General features: G+C 52.3%; 1 protein-coding gene across 2 annotated transcripts in view; it reads right to left on the reverse strand.

Annotated features, from left to right (window-relative positions):
• ALDH1L1 (aldehyde dehydrogenase 1 family member L1) overlaps positions 1-20966 on the reverse strand; it is a 53390-nt gene extending 32424 nt beyond the window's left edge. Inside the window, exons 1-9 of one of the 2 annotated variants that reach the window (XM_084765943.1) lie at positions 20862-20966; positions 15779-15928; positions 13420-13654; positions 12600-12765; positions 10779-10880; positions 10052-10141; positions 9097-9234; positions 6382-6507; positions 3271-3362 (exon numbers count right to left, since the gene is read on the reverse strand). In XM_084765943.1, coding sequence (XP_084622069.1) covers positions 3271-3362; positions 6382-6507; positions 9097-9234; positions 10052-10141; positions 10779-10880; positions 12600-12765; positions 13420-13654; positions 15779-15905 — 1076 coding nt within the window. In that variant the 5' untranslated portion in view covers positions 15906-15928; positions 20862-20966. Of the gene's footprint in view, positions 1-3270; positions 3363-6381; positions 6508-9096; positions 9235-10051; positions 10142-10778; positions 10881-12599; positions 12766-13419; positions 13655-15778; positions 15929-20826 lie in introns of both variants that reach the window. The other variant, XM_084765944.1, reaches the window with a different exon arrangement.
• Positions 20967-23549: the final 2583 nt, after the last annotated feature.

Genomic DNA, 23549 nt, shown 5'->3' on the forward strand with positions numbered 1-23549 from the left:
TGGAGGAGGTGTGTCACTGGGGGCAGGCTTTGTGGTTTCAAAAGACTAGCTGTCTCTGCTTCCTGTTTGTCATTGGTCTGTTGTTACTGCCACCAGGCCTCTGTTAGGCCATCATGGACCATTATCCCCCTGGAACTGAAGGTCCCAAATAAACCTTCCTTCTATAAGTTGTCTTGGTTATGGTGTTTTATCACAGAAAACCAACGAATACATTAGTTATCTGGAGAGAGCAACCTCAACTGAGAAGATTCCTCCATCAGGCTGGCCTGTAGGCAAGTCTGTGTGGGTTTATTTTCTTAGTTAAAGATTGATGGGAAAGAACCCAGGCCACTGTGGGAAGTGCCATCCCTGGGCAGGTGGCCCTGAGTAAAAGAAAGCAGGTTGAGCAAGTCTTGGGGAGCAAGCCAGTAAGCAGCACTCCTTCACGGCCTCTGCTTCAGGTTTCTGCCGTGAGCTTGGGCTTCCTTCAGTGACAGAATATGACCTGTAATCATATAAACTCTTTCCTACACAAGCTGCCTTTGGTTATGGTGTTTGTCCCCCAACCAAGACAACAGAGGAACAAAGAATCAAGTCTACAAGACTCCAAGTCCAAAGCCCCTTTAACAGCATGCACATAAAATCCTCCATGGAACACAAGACTCCCAGATCTGTCGAACACACAGACCCAATTAATCCCTTTAAATACACATGGTAGGCATGCGGAACACACCAGGCAGTACTGATGCCCCACCTCTTCACTCACGCCCCGCCCCTCTGTTGAGGCTCCACCCCTCCACTGGTTGATGGCCTCTCCTACCATAAGGGAATTCCTTACCCCTTGAAGCTGCCTACGTCCTAGGACACACTTCATGTGGCAGAATATGGTGGGACATGATGTGTCCACACTGCCCCCATGAATACGTCATACTTCTGGCCTACTGGGACCCTGTCACTAGCCCAGGGACAAATGAGGACTGCTGCCTGTGGGCATCCCTATCTATCTGTACATGAGCCCAGTGGCACTGGTCAAGCCTGTCCAAATCAGCTGAACACGGTACAAACTTTTGACCCAGAGAACAGGGGCAAAGAAATGGTGTCAGTTCAGGCTACTGTTTGGGGGTGATGTTACCCAGAAAATGGGTCTGGCACGTGGCCAACATCTCATGACTCATTCACCCCTCTGTCCCCAGTTCCTAGCCATGACTTCCTTCAGGAGCACTCCAGGCACCCTGCCTTTCCCCAGAGTGTAGGTGACAGAGACAGAGGAACCTCCAGGGCCAGCTGCCATCTGTACCCATGCTCCACCACTCACTAGCAATGCCTTCCCCATGGAAGTAAGTAGAAGAGCCCGGAGGGGGCTTCCTGGGGATGCCTATGCACACAGCACTAAACGACACGCCCTTCTCCTTGGGCACAAGCCTTTCCCCACCTGGACTCCTCATCTTCTCTTGAACATTATTCAAAGATAAGCGGCTCCTCCCCAACACATGACAGACAGCTCTGTGTCTGCCGCTTCAGGCTGTACCTGCTTTTCACAAAAGCATCTGCACTTCCCAGGGGAGCAGCCTTGGCCCTTGTCTCCCAAATGTGGAAATGAAGGCACATGACCAGCCTTGGACCCAGAAGTAATTATATGACCAGCCTTGGCCAATCCCTTCCTGGCTTGGGTCCTTACTGGGGTGTATGGCTGCGAAAAAGCCAATAAATTGACATCTGAAATATGTTGAAACCATAAGGAAAGCAAAAGCCCATTTCACTAGGATTGTAGCAAGATATGGAGTCAGAGTACAGCAACTATGCAGCCATATTGTCACCATGAAGACAAGTCCTACCTGAAAATGGGTCAGTCTCGAAGTAAGAGATAATGCCAGTCTGATGTAGTGTGAGCCTCTGTGATCACCAGCTACGCCTCAGGACAGCTGACTGTGGGCTTGGTTGCTGTTTCCTGGTTGTTTTGTTTGTTTGTTTTTGTTTGTTTTGTTTTGTTTAATACAGGGTTTCTCTATGTAACCTTGTTTTAAAAGATTATTTTTTATGTCTATGTGTATTTGTCTGTCTGCCTGTCTGTGCACCATGTGTGTGCCTGGTGACTTCAGAAGAGGGCACTGGATTCCCTGAAACTGGAGGTAAAGAGACTTGTGAGCCACTGTGTGGGTCCTGGGAACTGAGCCCAGGTCCTCTGCAAGAGCAGTAAGTGGTCTTAACTACTGGGCCATTCCTCTGGGGCCTTGTTTTGCCTTTGTAAGCCAATCTGGATCAAATTACTCTTTTTGGGCCCATGCAGCACAGGCCACCTTGAACTTGTTATGTTGCTAAGACTAGGTTTGAGGGGCTGGAGAGGTGGCTCAGAGGTTAAGAGCACTGGCTGCTCTTCCAAAGGTCCTGAGTTCAAGCCCTATCATCCACATGGTGGCTCATAACCATGCATACTGAGATCTGATGCCTTCTTCTGGCATGCAGGCATACATGCAGAGAAAACACTGTATACATAACAACTAACACACACACACACACACACACACACACACACACACACACACACAGTACTAGCTAATCCTAGTAGCCACAGCATGGCTACCCCCTCCCCCAGCCTCAAGTTACACTTCCTTAAAAGGTAAAGCAATATGTCCTGCTTCCTTGTTTTTGTTATAGTTAGAACTTGCCACTGTTGAATGACAAGCAAGGCCACTGTAGCAAAGTCAAAGGACAGGCAAAGGGGTCTAAGTGGTAGATTCTCTCACCGGTCACTAATGAAGGATAAGTGCCACTCGTGGTATGTATACTGCACCCTAGTGTTCAGTACAGCAATTGCACCTCCCCTCCCTAACTCCCACACCATTGAACACACAAACATACAGATAGGCTGTCAGCCCTGGAAATATGGTCACATCTTCCTTTTGAGGAGAAGAAGAGTCAGTTTCCTGTCCCCACTCTTGGGATGGGATGTCTGAGAATCATCTAGAGAGCAGCTGCGACACAGTCAGCCTCCCAGGTCACCACATACGCCTCCCTGGCTGGTACTAATGCTTTTGGGACTATGAGTCACTATATGTCCCAAATCTGCAGTAGCCAACATCAGCCAAGGGTTAGCAGTGACAGCTGGGCACCAGCAGCCCTCCTGAGATGAGAGGCCAGCTTGGAACAGACATTTGGGCCCAGCGTCTACAGCAATTCAGATCTGCCCGTACGGCCCTTTCTGATCTCCCCGTGATACACAAATACAACCAACAGTGGCCTCAGTGGCCCACAGTGGATACCCAGAAAGGACCTCCTTGCCCCTGGGCTCACCTCACAACATCTACCGATGCAGCTCCCGACTTGAAGAAATCTGTAGAGTCTTCCACCTCTGGCACATTGGGTAGGATTCGCATCCAAGAGCTCTGAAAGACAAAGGCCAGGAGGTGTTGGGTGAAGCAGGCTGCTGTTCTCACTGCTGCCTGGGGGCTCCAACTCTATGGTTTCCAAGGCACTGTCCCTACCCAAGGGCCCAGAGTGGGCCACAGCTCTGACTACCGTGACACTAGGCTGTTGGCATGCTGCCACATGTTTGGTCTCCCTGTACAGTGCAGGCGGTGGAAAGTAGCTGGGTACCAGAAGGCTCGTGCTTGGCCTTGTTGTGGCTGTCAGGGTCCTAGTGTCCCCAGCACAGCACTGACATGGTAGCATGGATGCTTATGGTGGCGAAGGCCAGACACAGTCTGGCCTCATGGATCTGAATCTTGTCCACTCTGAGATACTGGCTGGCTAGCACACCTCTGACCTGGGCCCTCTGAAGTATAGCAGAACCCGCTGCTGGCCTAGTGGGTAAGTGAGGAGAGGCCAGGGCCAGCAGCCCAGTGGCCAGCACTCCCACTTACAGGAGGCCAACCAGTGGTCATTGTAGGATGGCGATTCCTAACAGATGCCAGACTGCACTATCCACTCACCATCCACTGAGATGACTTCTACCCCATCGCACAGGCCTCCACAGCAGCCATTGTGAGCAGGCATCTTTGGCTCAGAGCCTATTGGTTCAACTGGCCTAGTAACCTCAGGCAGGCTCAAAGGCAGGACCATAGCCACTGCAGCTCCAGAAACATTCTGGAAATTTCTTTGTTCTGACTCATGTTTTGGAGGGAGGGGGCTAAAGTCAGCAAATGCAGAGCTGCTTCCTCCCTTCTCTTCTCTCTGCTCTCTTCCCTCTCAGACATTTAAAGTGTCCAGCATTCCTAGAGAAGATGCTGGCTCTCTGCCACCCTGGACCACATGGACCTCATGTCTGTCCCTTGTGGTGTCTTGCTCTTCATTGCTGTAACATCATCTGTGATATACCTCCATTCAGCTCCCTCTTTTGTGCCTGGGTCATGGCAGTAGTGACCTCCTCAAATGGGGCTGTCCCTGCACCTGTGATGTCCCTGCACCTGTGGTATCCTGGCACCTGTGGAGTCCCTGCACCTGTGGTGTCCCTGCACCTGTGGTGTTCCTGCACCTGTGGTGTTCCTGCACCTGTGATATCCTGGCACCTGTGGAGTCCCTGCACCTGTGGTGTCCCTGCACCTGTGGTATCCTGGCACCTGTGGAGTCCCTGCACCTGTGATGTCCCTGCACCTGTGGTATCCTGGCACCTGTGGAGTCCCTGCACCTGTGGTGTCCCTGCACCTGTGGTGTTCCTGCACTTGTGGTATCCTGGCACCTGTGGAGTCCCTGCATCTGTGGTGTCCCTGCACCTGTGGACTCTCTGTACCTATGGTGTCCCTACACTTATGGTCCTGTACCATAAGGTTTATCCAGACCTTTTCTCTGTACCCAGCTCTCATCTTCACTTCATCCAATGCTAACCCCAGCTCGGAGGCCTTGTCTCATGGCCCCTGTTCTGTGCAGACTGTTTTCTGATGGTGTCTTTCTGTCTGCATCACTGGGAGCTCTACACGTACAGCGACTTCACCTGCCACTGCCTGGCAATCAGGAGGAGCTCAGCAAGTATCCCCAAATCCCTTAGCTTGTGGGGCCTTGCCACTCTTCTTCACATGGTGTGAGGGTGGTACTTGTTAAGTTGGGGACACACATGGATTCCTCGTGAGCTGTTAAGCCCATGTGGAATGTTGCTTTTAGAGCTCTTTTTCAGGCTACCCATATGGTAGGATCCTCTCTGGATGCCTAGAGTGAGGTGAGCTGTAGCCCCAAGGCCACATCAACATGCTCCACTGCGCATGCTGCTGCTGAGCTCTGTGTGCTCAGAGCTGATTCAACTTACAAGGCTTGCCTCTCAGGCAGGGTTACCTGGCTAGAGCCATCCCAGGCAGAGCAGCAGCTGTCCTTGAAATCCTGACTGAATAGATGACTAAACTGAAATCCTTCAGTGTCATCTGCTCAACAAGGCTCAGTACTGCTCATGGCTCTGGGGCCCGGGAGACAAAAGGGGAGCGGCCGGGAACAGATCCTGAGAAGTGGCTGCTCCCAGCTTCAGGCTAGACAACCAGAGAAGGAAGCTGCCTGTAGACCATGTAGGGACTGAGATGGAGGGGAACCAGGTAGGAAGCTTGTGCTGGTCACTGCCTGGGTGTTACTGTGGGAGAACCCACTCTGGACCAGTTCCAGACCACTCACTCATCACAGGCGATAGGGGTAAGCCCTGCCTCCTTTACCTATCCCAAAGCCAATAGTTTCATTTGTTAACTGTTGGGACTGAGTCCCTAGAAAAGCCAGATTCATCTGACTCAAGTCCCAGGGGCCCAGGGACAATGGAAGAAGGGCCCTGGGACATTAGCAAGTGCCAACACAGGACAGAGGCAATCATTGCAGGATATTTGATTCCAATGTGATCCTTGAGATTGTGAACTGTAAAAACATGTCTTTGGTTTGTGATTGAGCACTAATATTCACCTTTAATCCAAGAGCTATCTGTACACGGGCTTTAATCTAGTCAAGAGGTGGAGAAAGAAACCAGCTGACAGGGATTAAAGAGTAGGAGGGACTTTGAGTTGAGGGGTATTTAAGACAGTGTGTAGAAGCAGAAAGGGCCTTTAGTTTTAGCTCTTGATCTCTTCAGCTCCTTGGCCTTTGGCTTTTTGGGCCATGAGCTAGGAAGCCTTTGTTTGGCCTTGGGTTTTTGGGCCTTTTCCTTCTGAGTGGTCAGCTGAGCTAGTGAGCCTTTTGAGCCTTTCCCATTGGGACAAGAGATAAGTAGGAAGGTCAGCTGGGTGCTTGCTCTGCCTCTCTGAGCTAGCAGGTTTTCACTCCAGCATCTGGCTCCTGTGTCTTTATTGGTAACATGAAATGATGGGACTGTCTTTTAAAACAATAGGCAATGCTGTCCCTAAGGCCAGTGCATAGTCCCAATTCCAGGGAATGTGAACTCACAAAACATACGTGCAGTACACAACCTGCCCGACTGGACAGAGCATGGAAGGTGTCTCTTACCCGCACGGCCTCTGCAGTGGCCAGCTCCGCCTCTGTCAGCTCCAGGGCACTGCTAGCAGACCCCTTGAAGAACTGGGAGGCTGGCATCATCTTGCCATCCTCCAGCTGGATGTTCTTCACCAACAGCTGCAAAATGGAGAACTTTAGTAGGACCAGGGCAGGATGGGGAGCTAAGGAGGGCGTTCACACCTTCCCTCCAACCCTCACAGCCAAAAGGGAGCAGGGAGCACACAGTGAGACATGCTGTCCTGGGGACACGGAAGAAACCACACAGCCTGTGTCCATCCTTTATCCTAATTGTCCATCACCTGCTACACCGTGCTTATTGCTTGCTTTCTAGGCTCTGTGTGTGTACATGCATGTGTATGTGGGTGCACATGTATGTGTGCTTGCGTATGTGTATACGTGTGCATGTGTGTGTGTATGCCTGTGTGTGTGCATGTGTGTGTATGCCTGTGTGTGTGTGCATGTGCATGTATGCATATACCCATGCATGTGTATGCCTGTGTGTGTGCATGTGTGTGTGTATGCCTGTGTGTGTGCATGTGTGCGTATGCCCGTACATGTGTATGTATGACACAGGGCCTTCCCTGTGCCAGGCATAGGCCAAGTGCTTTCTTTTGTTGGGTAATGGTGCTATTTCTATTAAAAGGACAGCCTCTTATGAGAAAAAAAATGCTTGCAGAATTACTTTGAGAGTCAGCTGAGTAAACAGTGGATCATGGGATCACTTCCAGAAGCTCATGGAAACTTCTAGAGGACAAATGTTTGTCTGGGACGTAGGTGGAGAGAGGAAAGGATACAAAGAGAGTCTGGTAGGCCTAGCCTGCATCCTTGTGTACAGTATTCCAAGCAGAGCCTTAGCCTGCATCCTTGTGTCCAGTATTGCAGGCAGAGCCTTAGCCTGCATCCTCATGGACAGCATTCTAGGCAGAGCCTGGCTCCAGCCCTGTGGAGCTTGTGCAGAGTGTGCAATGCCAGCTGAGTCACCCTTCTCAATGGAGACATGCCAGCCCATGCAAAATTATTTATCTTGTCTCTCCCTGCCCAACCTTCTAACATTTATTAAACAATTATTTATGAGTTAACAGGGTTCAAACAACCCCTACAATACATTACAGAATCTGGCAAATATGAGGTAGATATAAGAATATTCTGAAGCCAGGTGGTGGTGGCACACACCTTTAATCTCAACACTCGGGAGGCAGAGGCAGGTGGATCGCTGTGAGTTTGAGGCCAGCCTGGTCTATAAAGTGATTCTAGGACAGCCAAGGCTACAAAAAACAATGTCTTGGGGGGGGAAAAAAAAGAATATTCTAGAGCCACAATCAGGGCTGGACGCAGAGTCTATAGAGCCAATTCAGTTGCCTTTGAAGATGTTCTAGAACTTTCAGCAAGCAGAAGGCCAGCTAGACCCAGTGACAAGCCTGAGACACGCTTCCTGAAGGCATCTGTGCTCTGCTGTTTATATGGTTGCAGTGGCAGAGGCAGCCAGGACATTTGGGAACCTGCTCCTCCCAAATGATAACAGCAGCCTCCAGCTGCTGCAAGGAACTGGCCACTGGCAGCATACTGCACACTTCCCTCATGCTGCGCCTGATGGGAAAGTACCTGTGGCTAGAGAGGCCAAGGGCTCCACCCTCCCCCAAGGATGAGAACATCAGATGCAAAGTCAGTGCATCTGCAGAAACACCTGGATCAGACAAGCCCAGTCCCTGACCTCATGACTTTGCTGAGCCTGTCCCTCTGGCCTCACAGCTTTTGGGGATTTTTCCTACAGTGCTCCTGAATATCATTTGTGGGAGAATTCTCCTCTCAGATGCTATTTCTAGGGACCTCTATAACAGACAGATAGCATCGATCTGCACATATCCACTATGCACATCTAAACGCCCATCCACTGTTAAGTGGCAGTTGTCAACCAGCCTTGTTCTCTCTGGAGGCATAATACTGTGAACACTGAGAGAGAGCCGTGTGGCTCATTCACAACTCTCCACACTCCACCCTGTCCACACTCACACAGCCAAAGTGTTGGAGGCCCTGCCTCTCCCTAGCTCAGTATCTCCTGTGAGAAAACCCCCAGAGTTGAGTCTCAGGGCCACAGAGTAGTCTCGGAGCCAGAATTTAGGGTCTGAAGCCCAGCTCTGTCCCTGACTAGTTTGAGTGGCCTTGGGCAGACTTTTTAAGTCTTTGTATTGCAACCTGCTCCTCTGAAATATGCAAACAATATCTGTAATTATCTCCTAGGGTTGTCTGAGGGATGAAATGTAATGCCTCTTCATTGTTTTAAAATAGTAGTTGGTGCCTAAGTACACTCCATTCAATTCAGCCGCTATTCTGGTGTGCAAAACCCAATAATATCTACCTAAGCCTAGCACTGCCTGTACCAAGTCATGTGCCACGCCCATTCAGGGAGAGGGACACTGAGGCCTAAAGGGTTCATGGACCTGGCCTTGATAACATATATGAAGCCCAAGGCCAGGGCTACTAGAAAGGATTTCTGTCACACAGGGTGTTCAGCCTATCAGACAAGGTACAGGCCCACCTGACAGCCTGTGCTCATGTTGGGGGCCTACACCCTTGACTCTTGGTTCTTTCTGTTTCTTTGAGGGCTGCCTGGGGTCTTCCTGAAGGGCCGAGTCCTAGAACAGCAATGTGGGTGACCTTGAAACTGTGACGCAGGCAATGGCTCACAGCAGTGTGTTGTCACCTTACCATCCTATTGTCATTCCCGAAGAGGATGAGTCCTGCTTTGGTGACCATGCCTGGGCGATGGGCTCCTGGGATGGCTAAAGCTTCTCCCTGGGCCACCAGGCCTGAAGTGTTGAGTGTCGAGTTGAAAAATGTCAGCTTCTACGGAGGGAGAGAAGCCAAGTGACAACGGGTAAGATGAGGCCCTGCAATCTGCGGCCCAGCTGGTGCTCCACAGGCCTGAGAAAACCAAGGGTACAAAGGGTGTGACCCTAGAGTGTGCAAGGCTGAGTGGGCCTGAGAGAAGCCTCCAGGGGGAGAAAGAGCGACCTCGTGGGGCTGTGATCTACACACAAGGCTGAGGAGAACCTAGACCCAGTCTTTGAGGCCACAGATGAGACGCAGGAGATCTGAGGGCCCCCAGATATTAAGCCTCCTGCATCTTTGCACTGACTCAGAGCCTTAGACCTTAGGGGCACAGACCCCCAGAAAAGTCTGCTCTAAGTACGCCACAGGGTCACTAACCCTTGCTGGCCACTGCTGCAGAAGAACGGGTCAGAGCAAAGGGTCACATGTCAATGCAGGAAGTGAAGTGAGCGGGGGGTCAGGGACATCAGATGGACCTTGAGGGGTGCACAAAACCTTCATTTCCCTATTATAAGTCCACTGCTTCCCTTGAGCCAAAGTCAGAGCTGGGCCTGTGGCGTTTGAGAGCATAGAGGTGAGGCTCAAGGTAACCAAATCCAGCAAGGTTACAGGATTGCATCAGATGCCCGGGGCCACCAATGGGCAGTAGACGTCTTATTTTAGCTCTTAATGGTACAGGATCTCCTAGTCCTGGAGGAGGGGGCATTTGGGAGGGGGTAGAGCCGGGGCTGGAGAATTCATCAAGCATTTTAAAGCTGGCGGGCGGTTTTCCAGCTGGCAGGCTGGAGGCATACAGCACCTCCCGCCCAACGCCAACCTTGTGGGAACATACCTGGCCGCAAGCTTCTGTCCAAGCGCCTGGCACCTTGTCATTCCCACGGATCCAGTTGTGAATGGCCTCTGCTGGCTGGTCCCAGTTGATCTGTGGGGACCAAGATGTTAGGTGCTCAGCTAGCCTCTCCTAGTCCTGAAGACGGCTGCACAGTGGGCCTAGCCTTGCAGGTATGACCTGGGCATCCTCCTGGGCATGGGTCTGAGTGCAGAGGGGTTGTCTTGGTTGGGCGCCCTGACTCCAGGTCTCTCTACCTGAACAGCCTGTAGAATGGCTTTGAGAAGAGGGTACTCCACTGTTGTCAAGGTGGCTGAGGCCCCACAGAGTCCCTTGGAAGAGTGCCAAGGTCCACCCTGTAGAGTCCCAGCACTGTGTCTTCATGCACACGGGGCTCATGCAGACCTCCTTACAGAGATAACCAGCCCCAAGCAGAGGCAGCCACGGGACCACACCCACTGTTGCTGCAGGGAGCCTCAAGGACAACATCCTGGAGATACATGCACCTAGCCCCAGTTATGCTCCACCCCTGGAGTGATGCTCCTTCTACTTAAAGAGAAATGGGAAGAACATGACGCCTGAAGGGACCTCGTTCCTTCCACGTTCTGATGCTCTGAAGTAACCCCACTGTCTGTTGCTCTATAACTGTCAGTTGAGCCTTGTTTCCCTGAGCCATGTCTGCACTCCAGCCACTCACAAGCGATGCTGGGTAGCTGGGGTTGGTACCCACCCTGGCCGTCTCCTTCTTCTGAATGCCCTCATAGGTGGCTCCTTCCTCAGGCTGGGGGAGGCGGGGTGCTCTGCCCTCTGCGATCAGCCGCACAGCCTGCACCTGCAAAGAGACTCTACAAGTCAGCTTCCCCAGCATCGGGGCACCTGCTCACACCCAGCTCACACCTTCCACTGCAGGCACCCAAGAAACCCTACAGCACGGACACAGGATGTGGGTGACAGGGTTTGGGGGCTAGAATGACACACAGACCACCAGCACGTCACGGCCTTAAATTATATAGACTTTCTAGATCTCTAGGCGAGGGAACTGCCAAGCCCCATTAGAAATAACAGACACACGAGCCTGTGGGTTGCTGTCTAGAATCTGCTTAAAGAAGTATAGAGCCTGAGCCCTGGGGTGGGCTTGGGCACCTGTAATAAAGCAACTTATCTGGGATCTGAAACAAGGCGTGACAAAGGGCCTGCAACCCACCCTGAGCGGGGGACCCAGAAGAGCTGTTGTTGACAAGAAATAGAGTGGGGCTGGAGAGGTGGCTCAGCAGTTAAGGGCACTGGTTGGTCTTGTAAGAAGACCTGGGCTCAATTCTCAGCGCTCGCATGGCAGCTTACAACCTCCTGTAACTCCACTGACATCCATGGTGCACATACGTACATGCAGGCCGACACACACACACATAAAATTAATTAATTAAAGAAAAGAAATAGGGCATCAGAAATTGTAATACAGGGTTGGCTGCTGGAATATGCTATGGTGATAAACATGGACTGTGTTTGCACAGTTCCGTACAATGGCCCGGAACCCTGCAATTCTTGAGGTCCTCAAGTGTGTCTGTGTGTGTGTGTGTGTGTGTGTGTGTGTGTGTGTGTGTGTGTTGTAATGCAGGGGATGAAACCCAGAGCCTCCCTTATACAAAATAATCACTATACTACAGAGGTATACCCCACCGCCAAACTCCTAAATGGAAATTAACCAAAGTTAATTTAAGTGGGCACTTATGGGCAGTGGTTGCCATGGACACTCCAGCTCCGATGGCCATCTGAGCCATTTGCGATGGAATGTGAAGTCCTTTTGTCTCAGGTTAAGTATCTCACAAGGTAGCTTTGCTCACTACTGTTCAACGCAATGAAAACATTAAAGACAAAAGGACAGCTGATATTAAAGGGGACTGAGGCGAGGGGGCAGATGGCCCAGGGCTTGCGGGTATCTAATGGATGACACCTTGCTCATTTGACATGGCAAAGCTCTTTGTCTGGAAACTTCCTGGCCTGATTATTAACGGCTTTGGTCCTCTTACCAGCCTAACCCTCCAAGAACAGCAGTAGCCTGCACAGACACACACGGCCTGTAAGACCTTCCTGGTACCCACGGAGGAGGGAACTGAAAGCTTAGATTTAGGAGTCAATCATCTTTCATCTCATGCAGGGCACCTGACCTGAGGATAAAATGCACTAAAGAGAAAAGGGGCCAAACTGAGGTGTGAGAACCCAGCGATACAGATGTGGCTTTTGGGTTCAACCACACCTGGCTCATCCTGCCTCTAGGCTTGTCTAGTCAAAGACCCCAACCAAAAAACATGCCCTTTTGGGCTAACACCCTCTTGGATTGGGCTCTGCCCACACCGCCCATGGTTCCTTCACCGTCTTCACTGCATCTCTTTGAGAGACTTAAGGAGTGAGTAGCCTCTTTCACAAATCCTAAAATTGGGGACGGGTCCCTGGCCAGTGGGGACCAGGGAGGGGCAGCGGAGCCTAGCATAGAGAGCCTGTGTCAGGGCAGGCAGGGGATGGGAGGGTGGGCCCGGCCAGCCCTCAGCCTTACCATCCCTTTGATGCCCTCTGGGAAGAGGAACCGGTTGTACAGGGTGCTCACGGTATCATCTGGAAGCACCTCACACTCCTTCTGGAGCAGCAGGTCCCCAGTGTCCAGACCATCGTCAGCCCAGAAGATAGTGAAGCCGCCTTTCTTATCTCCATGTATGAGGGTCCTGGAGGAACGAGGGAAATGTCAGTCTGATGGAAAGTGTCATCCCAGAGGACACCCTGGGAGCTGCCCCTTGGCCTCTGCCACTCTGCAGGAGGCCACCGGGAGTTTCCTAGGAGTCCTAGGAGGGCTGACATCTGATCCCATAGGAAAGGGAAGAGAGGAAACAGTGTTTATGATCTCCAACCTTGCCAGCTACGTGTCCAAAGCATTCTTGCTTCCGCGACAGCCCCCAGGGCAGGTGAAATGAGGATACAGAATCCCGGCTTTTTGCAGCCTCCGAGATACCCTAGAACGAGCCCCCTGCACCCTCTACCCTCCTGCAGGTGCAACACCAGCACAGTCCCTGATCCCATTGCTGCAAAGCATGTTGTTTTGTTTTTGTGTTTGGAGGCAGGATTTCTCTGCCTAGCCCTGGCTGTCCTAGAACTCATTCTGTAGACCAGGCTGGCCTCGAACTCAGAGATCTCTTGCCTCTGCCTCCCGAGTTCTGGGATTAAAGGTGTGTGCCACAACCAGCCAGAAAGCATGCTGTTTTAACACTCCCCCACTGGGGTTCTGGGAAAAGCACCTGTGCACTGCACTTGACTGCCCCCAGAGAGATGTCTCAGGCTGAGGGTGCCATGCCAGGCAGTTTGGAGGGTGGACCTCATCTTACCAGTTGATGGCTGAAGCCCCTCGGTGCCTGGGTAGCAGGGACGGGTGGTAGATGATGGAGCCGTGCTGAGGGGCGTTGATGACCTCCATAGGTATGAACTGGCTGCAGAAAGGCAGCACGTTTAGTTCTGCTCCCAGAGCCTGGTATTTGGCCACCACCTCGGGCAGAGCCTGTCCTCGATTCCGCCACCGAGGGAACTTGAACACCGGCACGCCGTCCTTCTCAGCCTCCATGCCTGGAAAGAGCAGGTGAGAAAAACTGTCATCTCTTCGCCACCCACACACCGTCAGCTGGGCTTACCACGGGGCTCCTGGGCTGTTCTTGGTGTCCTTTCCAGTTCCCACTGCCCAACAAGGTTCTACTAGGGCGTGGGTGGGGCACTGCTGGCCAAGGGTGAGTGATGGGCAGGGACCTTCCTGCCCGTATGCTGCCTCCTGCCAAGCACTAAGGCCTCTACGTGTCTCTCTTACTCAGATCCTACAGGTCCTCACTGTCCTCTCCAGAGGCCCATCCATGTCTAACACTGTGTCTTTCTCCTTTCCCTCACCTCTCTCCTTTTCCTCTCCCTTTCTTCCTTTTCTCTCCCTCTCCACCCCAGATATCTCTCTCTCTCTCTCTCTCTCTCTCTCTCTCTCTCTCTCTCTCTCTCTCTCTCTCTCTCTCTCCTCTCTCCCTCTCTCCCTCTCAGACACTAGTGTGTCCGGCCTTGTCAGCTGTTCCCGTGCCAGGAGGAGGTGAAGAGGCTGGAGGGAGGAGGAGAAGAAGGGCAGGGAAAGGGTTTGGTTCTTCCTGGGAGCATCCTGGCCTTTGGCCACCAGCTTAGCTGGATGTCTCACCCCAGCTACAGGTTCCTTCCCAGAGCTGAACCCCTGCTCCCAGCCTGCGCACGTGGCCCCAATGTTCACACTCTGTTTCACACACCTGGAGCCTGAAGGCCCAGGCGCAGCCTGCAGGGCCCCTCCTGCCTTCTCACAGGCCCAGTTTCCTACACAGCCCCATCCCTTCCTACCCTCAGCTTGGTGGTAGCACCTGCCTCTGGAAGGCACGACCCTGACCTTGCAGGGCTCTCTTTGGCCTTCTGTTCTTCAGTGCTTATGATCATCCTGAGCAATTCTCCTGAAAGACCTATTGTGATGTCTTCCTTTGACTGGCTTGACCCCTACTGTCTGTCCTCATCCTGGCCACCATGTCCCGATGCAAGGACTAATCTACATTGTTAAAGTCACTAGTGCTGGCCTCAGTAGGAGGCACACTTCTGGTGTGCCTATGAGGCTGTTTCCAAGGTGCTAACTGAAAAAGAGGAGACTCCTCAGAATGTGGATGACACCATCCCATGAACTGGGGTCTGAGGGTAAATAAAAAGGGAAACAAGAGGAAGACAGGGCAAATCTCTGCTTTGCAATGTGACTGGCTACGATGCCAGTAGGGTCAGACTGTACATCCAAAGTATCCTCAATGTGTCCAGGCAGACACTCCTGTAGGCCATCTGAGGTCTGGGCTGTGTGTAAGGATGTATGAGGCCTGGGCTGGCCCCGGGAGCAGAAATCGTCTGGTCATTCCTAGTGTCTATTTGCAGAGCTCAGGCTATGGGGTCATGTGTATCAATGTGTGGTCAGTTGCATGCAGGCTGAGGCCTGGCAGACATCAGTAGTGGTAAAACAGAGTCCAGGGGTCACTGTGGCTGGCTTGCTCTGCTCTGGATCTGGCTGGTCCCACAAAGCTGCCTTCCCATTCTCAGTCTTTCATCTTTAAGCCGTGCCCTCTAGTGCTTCTCCATCAGGCCTGATAAGGGTCTGATCATCTTATGGAGGCCCCAGCATCCTGGGTGCTCAGGCTCCTGCTCCAAGTCAAAGGTCTAGGACTGTGACTCTTCCCCAAGTGGCCCCTCCCCAAGGAGATAGCAGCACCCAGAAGACGCTAAAAGGAAAACCCTTTCAGCTCCGCCCACTCTGCTACACCAGGAACCCTAGAGTGAGCTGAGCAGTCAAGGCTAACGGAGCCTCCAAGATGGTAGTCTGAAGCTTGCCCACTTTGGGGGCTGACAACCCCAGGTGCCCACCCCCCAGGAGCCCTTCAGAGCTTAGATGCCTGGGTCAGAGAAGTTAGGAGAAGAACACGGGACAAGCTGGGCTTCTCCACGGCTCTTGGTTAGGACACGGATCCCACCCTACAGTCACTTGGCGTCAGTGTGGATTCAGGGTGGAAGGTATGAAAGTACTCTCTAGCAACAGTTGCATCATGAGACCGCACCCCACCCCACCCCCGTGAGACTTTACCTACCTGCCCACTGTAGTGCCTCTGCCCCAGCAGGTGGGTTTCCCTCCCCCTCCTTCTCCCTGTCCCTGAGCTGCTCACTCACCCAGGGGGTCTGCCTTCCCATCCTTGTCTGGGATGGTGAACACCCCCACCACCTCGTGGCCCTCTTTCCTCAGCTGGCAGTAAACCTCCTGGCCGAACAGGCTCTGTCCGATGACTGCAATCTTCATGGCAACAGAAGGCTGGAAGGCACCTGGTGAGGAAGCAGCCGGAGGGTTACAAAGGGCTCTCTGGAGTCAGGGGAAAACACTCCGGTTTCTGCCTTGGTCATGCCTGGGGCTCCACGAACAGCAGTCTGTTTGGGGGAGATTGCCACCAGTGCAAAGGAGCCAGGGGACACGGGTAATCCTGACCTCTGTGAGTGTGAAGACTCTTGTGGCAGCTGGGGGGATCAGTGGCTGTAGTTTTAGGGGCCCTGCCATTAGTCCTTGGAATTGTTCGCAAACCTGGTGCGGGTCCTCAGTGACATTTTAGAACATACCCTGGAGTTGACCAGTCCCAGTGACCTTGGCCAAACCACGTTAAGCCTCTGTTCCCTCACTGTTCGTAAGAAAGTCATCACAGGGCTGGAGAGATGATAGCTCAGCAGTTAAGAGCACTGACTGCTCTTCCAAAGGACCTGGGTTCAATTCCCAGCACCCACATGGCAGCTCACAACTCTCTGTAACTCCAAGATCTGACACCCTCACACAGACATACATGAATACCAATGCAACATTTTTTTTAAAAAGGGGCCTTGCTTAACACCAGCCTCCACAGCGCAGGGGACTGGGTTGGGAGGAGGGTACCAATGGGAAAGGCTTAGGAAAGAGCAGATGGGACAAAGCAGAACTCAGAGTGAATGGCTACTAAGTCCAGTGCATTCCTATAGAACCTGGGATCTCACTGGTACCTTTCCTTAAATTGCCCATTTACCACAAATGCATGGGTTAGGGGAAAAAAACAGAAGCAATGTGTACTTTACACACTCAGAAGCCCGGAAACCATAGGTGTGATGCAGCCTCATGAATTTCCATATGGTTCACACATGTGCTTTCCGTGGCGTGCTGCTGCAACCAGCACCCTGAAATGCCTGCTGGTCATCAGACACGCAGAGCTCACTCAGCACAGAGCAGTGATGCCTGTCTGCCTTGGCCAACCTCACACATGTGCCTTTCAGACCCAAACCCGTGCCTGCTGCCCACCCAGTCTCACTAGCCTGTGGCCATGTGAACTCTCAGGGGTCAGTGTGTGAATATGCCATAGGAAGCCACGCTGGCTCAAATGTTGCACAACCCTCACAAAAACTAAGTCCAAATGGACCACAGACCTGAGGTTATAAGCCTCTCGGAGTTAACAAGAGGATTCATCAATAACTTTCAAAGCACAGTACCGGAGGGCTCATGAAAAGGACAATTAAGTCCTACTTCATTCAGTTAAATATTTCTTCTTTTAAAGGACTCCATCAAGAAAATAAAACGAGAATCCATAAACTGGGAGATCTGAGAAAGAACAGCAGACCCTCAAAACCCAGTCAGAAAGGAAACAATTCAAACAGGAGTTAATAAAGATTTAAATCATCAAACTGCAGAGCCCATAGAGGCCAGAAGGTGGCAGCAGAGTCTCCTGGGGCTAGAACTGAAGGAGCTGCCTGGCTTGGGTGCTGGTAACAGAATTCCGGTCCTCTGCAAGAGCAGCAAGCGCTCTTAGCCAGCGAGCCCCTCTCCAGTTCCCGAAAGCATTCTTGTCCTATGTAATGCAAAGCTCACTTTAACTATGGGTTCCGGAACCCACTCTGCGCCTGCTCCTTTTATGTGTCAGCTTACCACAAGCTAGAATATTGAAGAGCAGGAAACCTCAATTAAGAAAATGCCTCCATCAGATCAGGCTGTGGGCAAGCCTATGGAGGCATTTTATTAATTAGTGATTGACTGGGGAGGGCCCAGCTCATTGTGGGTGGGGCCGCGCCTGGGCTCGTGGTCCTGGGTTCTGTAAGAAAGCAGGCTGAGCAAGCCATGTGGAGCACGCCAGTAAGCACTCCTCTATGACCTCTGCACCTGCTCCCGTCTCCAGGTTCCTGTCTTGCTTGCGTTCTTAACTTCCTTTGATGATGAACAGTGATGATGAGCGAAGGCCAAATAAACCCTTTCCTCCCAAGCTGCTCTTGGTCCTGGCGTTTCATCACAGAAATAAAGCCCATCCTCACTGGTATGTCTTCAAGTGGACAGAAAAACCAATGTCCACTTAAAGCCCACATGCAAACATTGACAGCAGCATTACTTAGACCTGAACAAACCAGGAAGCGACTGTGACACCCCTTAGCGAGTGAATCAGAAGAAAAGAATCCTGTGGTGGTGGGGTTCAGATAATGGAACATAAGCCAGAATTGAGAGGACACGTGCTAGGAAGTTGTGAAAAGGTACTCAGGACACCTAAGTGAAACCGCTGAGGGAAAGACGCTAACCTGCAGAGGAGCCATCCCCTATGATCGCAACTGCCACAGCACTCTGAGAAGTCAAACCAGGGAGCCAGAGACAGTGAAGAAAAAAAAAATGAGTGGTTGCCAGGGCTGAGGAGGGGATGGTGGGATAGGGAAGACTACAAGGGTGGCTGTATGCCCTTACACACTGCCCAAACCTGGAGACCACAAACAGCTCAAGAGAGCCCCGCCGCAGAGCATGGATTTGAAGCCATCACTGCATCTGTACCAGCCTGTGCAGTGTGGTAAATGTTTAACAGGGCATGGCATGGGCAGAGCGAACATATGGGGACCCAGCTCTGGCCTCGGCTTTTCCATAAACCCAAAACAAACTCTGAAAGTTGATTATTAATTTAAGGAAACGAATATGGCTCTCCAGCCTACATTTTGCTCCAAAAAGGTAAGGGTGCAGCTCAGCCGGTAGAATGCCAACCTAGTGTGCAGCTCCACAGAAACCACGTGCACCCGTGAAGGCTGCTAGCACAGCTCTCGTGTGTGTGTGTGTGTGTGTGTGTGTGTGTGTGTGTGTGTGTGTGTGTGTGTTGGGGGGGAGGGAGGCAGAAGCAGGAGGATGAGAGTTCGAGGTCATCCTCAGTGACACAGAGAGTTTGGGGCCAGCCTGGGCTACATGAGATCCTGTCTCAAAGATGGAGGAGAAGGAGGAGAAGGAGGAGGAGGAGGAGAAAGGGAGGGAGAAGAGGAAGAGAGAGGTTTATGTTAGAAAGTATCGGCAAACAGTGGCCTTTACAGGCCTGGCTCTAACAGTGGAAATAACAAAGCAATTTACTAAAAGGAAAAACTTACAGCCAACAGACAAAAACATGTCCAAATCACAACCAATGAGAAGAACACAGAGTCAAACACGGTACATATTCCCCCTGTAATATTTGCAGGTACTGAAAATTAATATGAATACCCTGTGCTGGTGAGGCTATGGGAAGACAGTAAGTAGGCACAAATTCTCTGCAGGGAGCATGGAAAAATAGCTCAGCCCTGCCTTGGTATCACTCTTATGAACTATGGGAGGGCCAGAGGACAACAGGTGGGTTTTACACTGTGGTGTATTGTCGTTTGTAGGCCATGCCATTAGGATGTAGCAAACTGTTGCTGTCTGGGAATATATGAGCCAAAATGTTCCAGCAGATAACAGCTCAGTGCAATTTCCCAAAGCAGTAATGTGTGTGTGTGTGTGTGGGGTGTCTGTGGTATGATGTATGTTTCCCCTTTCAAGGGAGTTTCAGTGCACAGCCCAGGTTGCCCTTGACTTTTCCATCCTCCCACCTCAGCCTCTTGAGTACTGAGATTTCAGATCTGTGCTACCATGCCTGCTTCCATCCCCCGTGGACATCTATTACTCACAGAAAGATTTAAGGAGTAAAAACAAGCAAACAAAACCCCACTTTTGGCTGCAGAGGGGCAATCAGGACAGCTGCAGACCGGCTGTGTATCAGGGTTCAGGGAGAAGAAGACAGAGAGAGGAAGGGACAAGAGGTGAGGACCCTCACTGAAAATTTGCCTTTAGCCACACAGATAGCAGGATAGAGGCCGGAGGGCCTACTGACCCCCAAGGATAGGGAGTGCAGCCTCCCAGCCCTGACTTCTTATGATGTGGCACCCCCAGGGGCTGCTGTGGCCTTTGCAGGACCCCTCTTCCAGCCCCCTGATGCTGCAGTCCCAGGCTGGGAGCCGACCCGGTGGTGGTCATGGTTCACTCCATGGGCAGGCATTCTGTTAGAATATAAGGGCCCCCCTTTCCAGAACTGTCCAAGGCTGACCCTTTGCCCTGACTCCAGGTTAGGGATGGATATGTCTTTCAGAGAGCCAAGATCAATCAGGCACTTCCATGATCCTGGGTGTGGCTACAGGTTAAAGTAGAGTGAGCCTGCAGACTTCAGTTAGGCTGAAGTGAGTGTCACCTTCCCTGGGTCTTAAGTGCCTCTGTAAAATATGACCCTATTGTCTCCTGGGCAGGAGAACTTATCTTGATAAAGGATAGTGCCAACACTCACCAGCAGCTTCCTAGGACCAGAATTCTCCAGGAACTTCAGGAGAGGGCCAGTGTTAGCTACCAAACCTCTGCATTTTACAGACCGGAAGCCGAGATTCAGCTGCACTTAAATTTCCCAGGGAAGCCGGGCGGCAGTGGCGCACGCCTTTAATCCCAGCACGCAGGAGGCAGATTGCTGTGAGTTCGAGGACAGCCTGGTCTGCAAAGCGAGTCCAGGATAATCAAGGCTACACAGAGAAACCCTGTCTCGAAAAACCAAAAAACAAAAAAGAAGAAAAGAGGAGGAGGAGGAGGAGGAGGAAGAAATTTCCCAGGGCATGAGCCTAACGCGGTGATGAACACCTTTAATTCCGGCATTCTGGAGACCTGGCAGACGGATTTTTTAGTTCAAGGCCAGCCTAGTCTACAGAGCTAGTTCCAGGACAGCCAGGGCTACTCAAGGAAATTCTCCCTCAAAAACGGAGAGAGAAAAAAAAAAAGTGGAGGAGGAGGGCAGAAGCTATGGTTCCCAGGCTCAGCCCCTGCCTGCAGCAGAGAGGTTCTGGGCGCCACACTCAAAACAATAACAAAAGCAAAAAGAAACTTATCCAAGGTCAAAGAAGGGGAGTAGGGAGAAGAGGCTCACCGTCCCAGAGCCCTGGGGTTGCAAGTCTGAAGTACCTGCTGGCTGCGAAGGTCCGAATGTCCGTCTGTACTCCGGGAAGCGGCTCCCAAACCAGTGCACGAGCTGCGGTCTTGTGGGTAGCTGGTTGGGGTCAGCGCTCCTCCTCCTCCTCCTCCTACTCGCAGAGAGGAGGGGCGGACACCAGGGGCCGCCCAGCCCGGACCTCTCCAATCATAGGAGGCCCTCAGGCCAGGCCCCCAGATGTGACCAATCAGGGGAGTCTCCCCTAGTCCCAAGAATGGGGTGAGGGCTTTCGGAAGTAGGCTAGCAGAACCCAACGCAAGACGTCTGTCAGTTTACAGGTGTCTTGGTTTCCCTACCGAGCACCATGCAGCCACGGGCCCCGCCTCTAAAGGCTGAGTACACTATTCCGACAAGGGTTCCACGACCCGCATCCCCGGAGCCCAGTTGGTCACCCGCTGTCCAGAGCCAGCCGCTGACTCACCAGACCAGACCAGAGAGCCTCTGAGACTGGAGTTGGCTTAGCCCAACCGGCAAGGAGGCGAGGAGGCCGACCCACCGCATCTAGTGCGGGAGGAGAGACCCATGGAAAGCCCAGCTCCCAGAGGAGTCAAAGGGCTAGCCCTGGCTATGTGGCCTGGTCCCTGCACTCATGGTGACACAGGCCATCCATAACGCATTCCCAGGATGTTAAAGAGGGCTTTACAGTTACCTGGGTCATTTCCCTCACCCAGGAATGATAAGCAAGCGGCACTCCTGCGCTGTGGGCTGAGACAAGCAAGGTCACCACCCATCGGCTGTGGATCTGGGCTTGTGTCTTGGTGGGCCTGAGGTTCTGAACCTCACTTATGCCCTTACCCTTCTTCACAGCGTCTGGTCTTCTTAGAAGTTCCCCTCTCTGGTGGCTCTTCCACCTTGTCTAGGTGCCACAGACCCCTCCCTGGGCTGGGTCATTGTCCTCCCAGTTGAGGCAAGTCAGGAGGAGAGAATACAGCGCCCAGTAACATGTCCATCAAATTGCAGACCAGAGCTCTGCCCTGCAGGTTCTTTCGTTGGATTCCCCCCCCCCCCCCACTTCTGAGACCCCTTCCTACCCAAGCTCAGCCCCTGCCCCTTCGGTACACCAGCCAGGCACTAAGCACAACTGGCTCTGCCTTGAGCTGTCCCTCGGATTGTGATATCAGGCAGCCTGCCAATGTCAGGCTCTGGGTGCTCAGCCCAATCACGCTGTATCCCTCCGCACAACCTAAGAACCTTCTGGGCTCCTTCACGTCCTGCCACTCCCAGTTACGGCCCACATAGAACTAACCATGACCCTGGCACCCCCTGCCCTCTCTCCTACCATGTAAGCTCTCTGAGGGCAGGAAATGCAACAGTTGTCTTTACTGCTTCCTTCCCAAGGCACATAGTAGCTGCTCAACAAATGTTTGTTGAATGATTTAATGCATATACTTTGCCCTTGAACCAGCCCAGGCAGGATTATGGTGGTTCCTAGCTGAATCCTGTGGCCTTGATCTCCAGGCCTCTACTGTCCCTCATTATCCACCGACCTTCAGGAACCATGGACTTTTGTGTGCTGTTCACTATCTCCATGAGTTAGGATGCTCCTACCTACACGGCACATCTTCAGGGGAGCGGTCCCTAGCTGCAGCCCCTGGGGTGGGGCCTCTGAGTCTCAGGTTACATGATTAAATGTCGGGGTCTTGGCATGCTCTGCACTCTGGTGCTGGAATAGACACTGCAGAAAGGGCAGGGGAGGGGAACCCCCAAGGAGCAGTCTGGAGGCTGACTGTCCCAAAGAGGCCTCAGGAGATCTGAGCAGATCCATTCTATTAGAAGTCCTGAGCAGAAGGGGCACATAAGCAGAATTCCCTGTAGTAATAGGGAGACCTCCATGTTACTTTTCTCATAAAAAAAAAAAAAGACCCACAAAAGCAATGGAAGGAAGGGAGGGAGGAAGGGAGGGAGGGAGGGAGGGAAGGAGGGAGGGAGGGAGAAAGAGAGAAAGGGAGGGAGAAGGAAAGAAGGAAGGGAGGAGGAAAGGGAGGGAGGAAGGGAGGGAGGAAGGGAGGGAGGGAGAGAGGGAGGGAAGGAGGAAGAGAGAGAGGGAGAGAGAGAAGGAGGGAGTGAAGGACGGAGTGAGAGAGGAGGGAGGGGAGGCCCACCCACCCTCTCCCCCCCCACAGTTAGGGTGGGTCTTCAGTAAGCTTCAATCTAGAGCATCCTTCACAGTTGTGCCCAGAGGTTTGTTTCCACAGAGACCTGAAATCCCATCCCATAAAGTCGGCAATTGAGATCAGCTGCCACATGAAGTTCAGAAAAGACACAGAGTGTTTAGAAGACTCACAGTGGAGAGACGGCCGATGCATGCGGACGCGCAGGGTTAGCAAGGGCACTGGATGAAGATGCCACCGACTCCCCAGGTTTACCTGACAGGAAGTGTCACAGATGCAGACAACCTTTCCTAGAGGCTGACTGAGGGAGGAGCTCAAAAAGCAAGAGAGCAGGCTCAGTCTCTTTCACCTTTTGCTTAGAACAGCAAAGTGCTTGTCCCAGGCCTGTCCCCAGGCTAGGATTCCTGCCCCCAGGAGCCTGTCCCCACCGCTAGCACATAGGCTCTCAGAGATTGCACCAAGATGCCAGGCAGCATCTGAGCCCTGAGTAGATGCAGGCTTTGGCTATGGGGTGGGCTCAGCTCTTGTTCCTGCCTTTTGAGCTCCTCG

This window comes from Acomys minous (genome assembly GCF_964271855.1).
Source record: "Acomys minous genome assembly, chromosome: 17".
NCBI lineage: Eukaryota > Metazoa > Chordata > Mammalia > Rodentia > Muridae > Acomys > Acomys minous.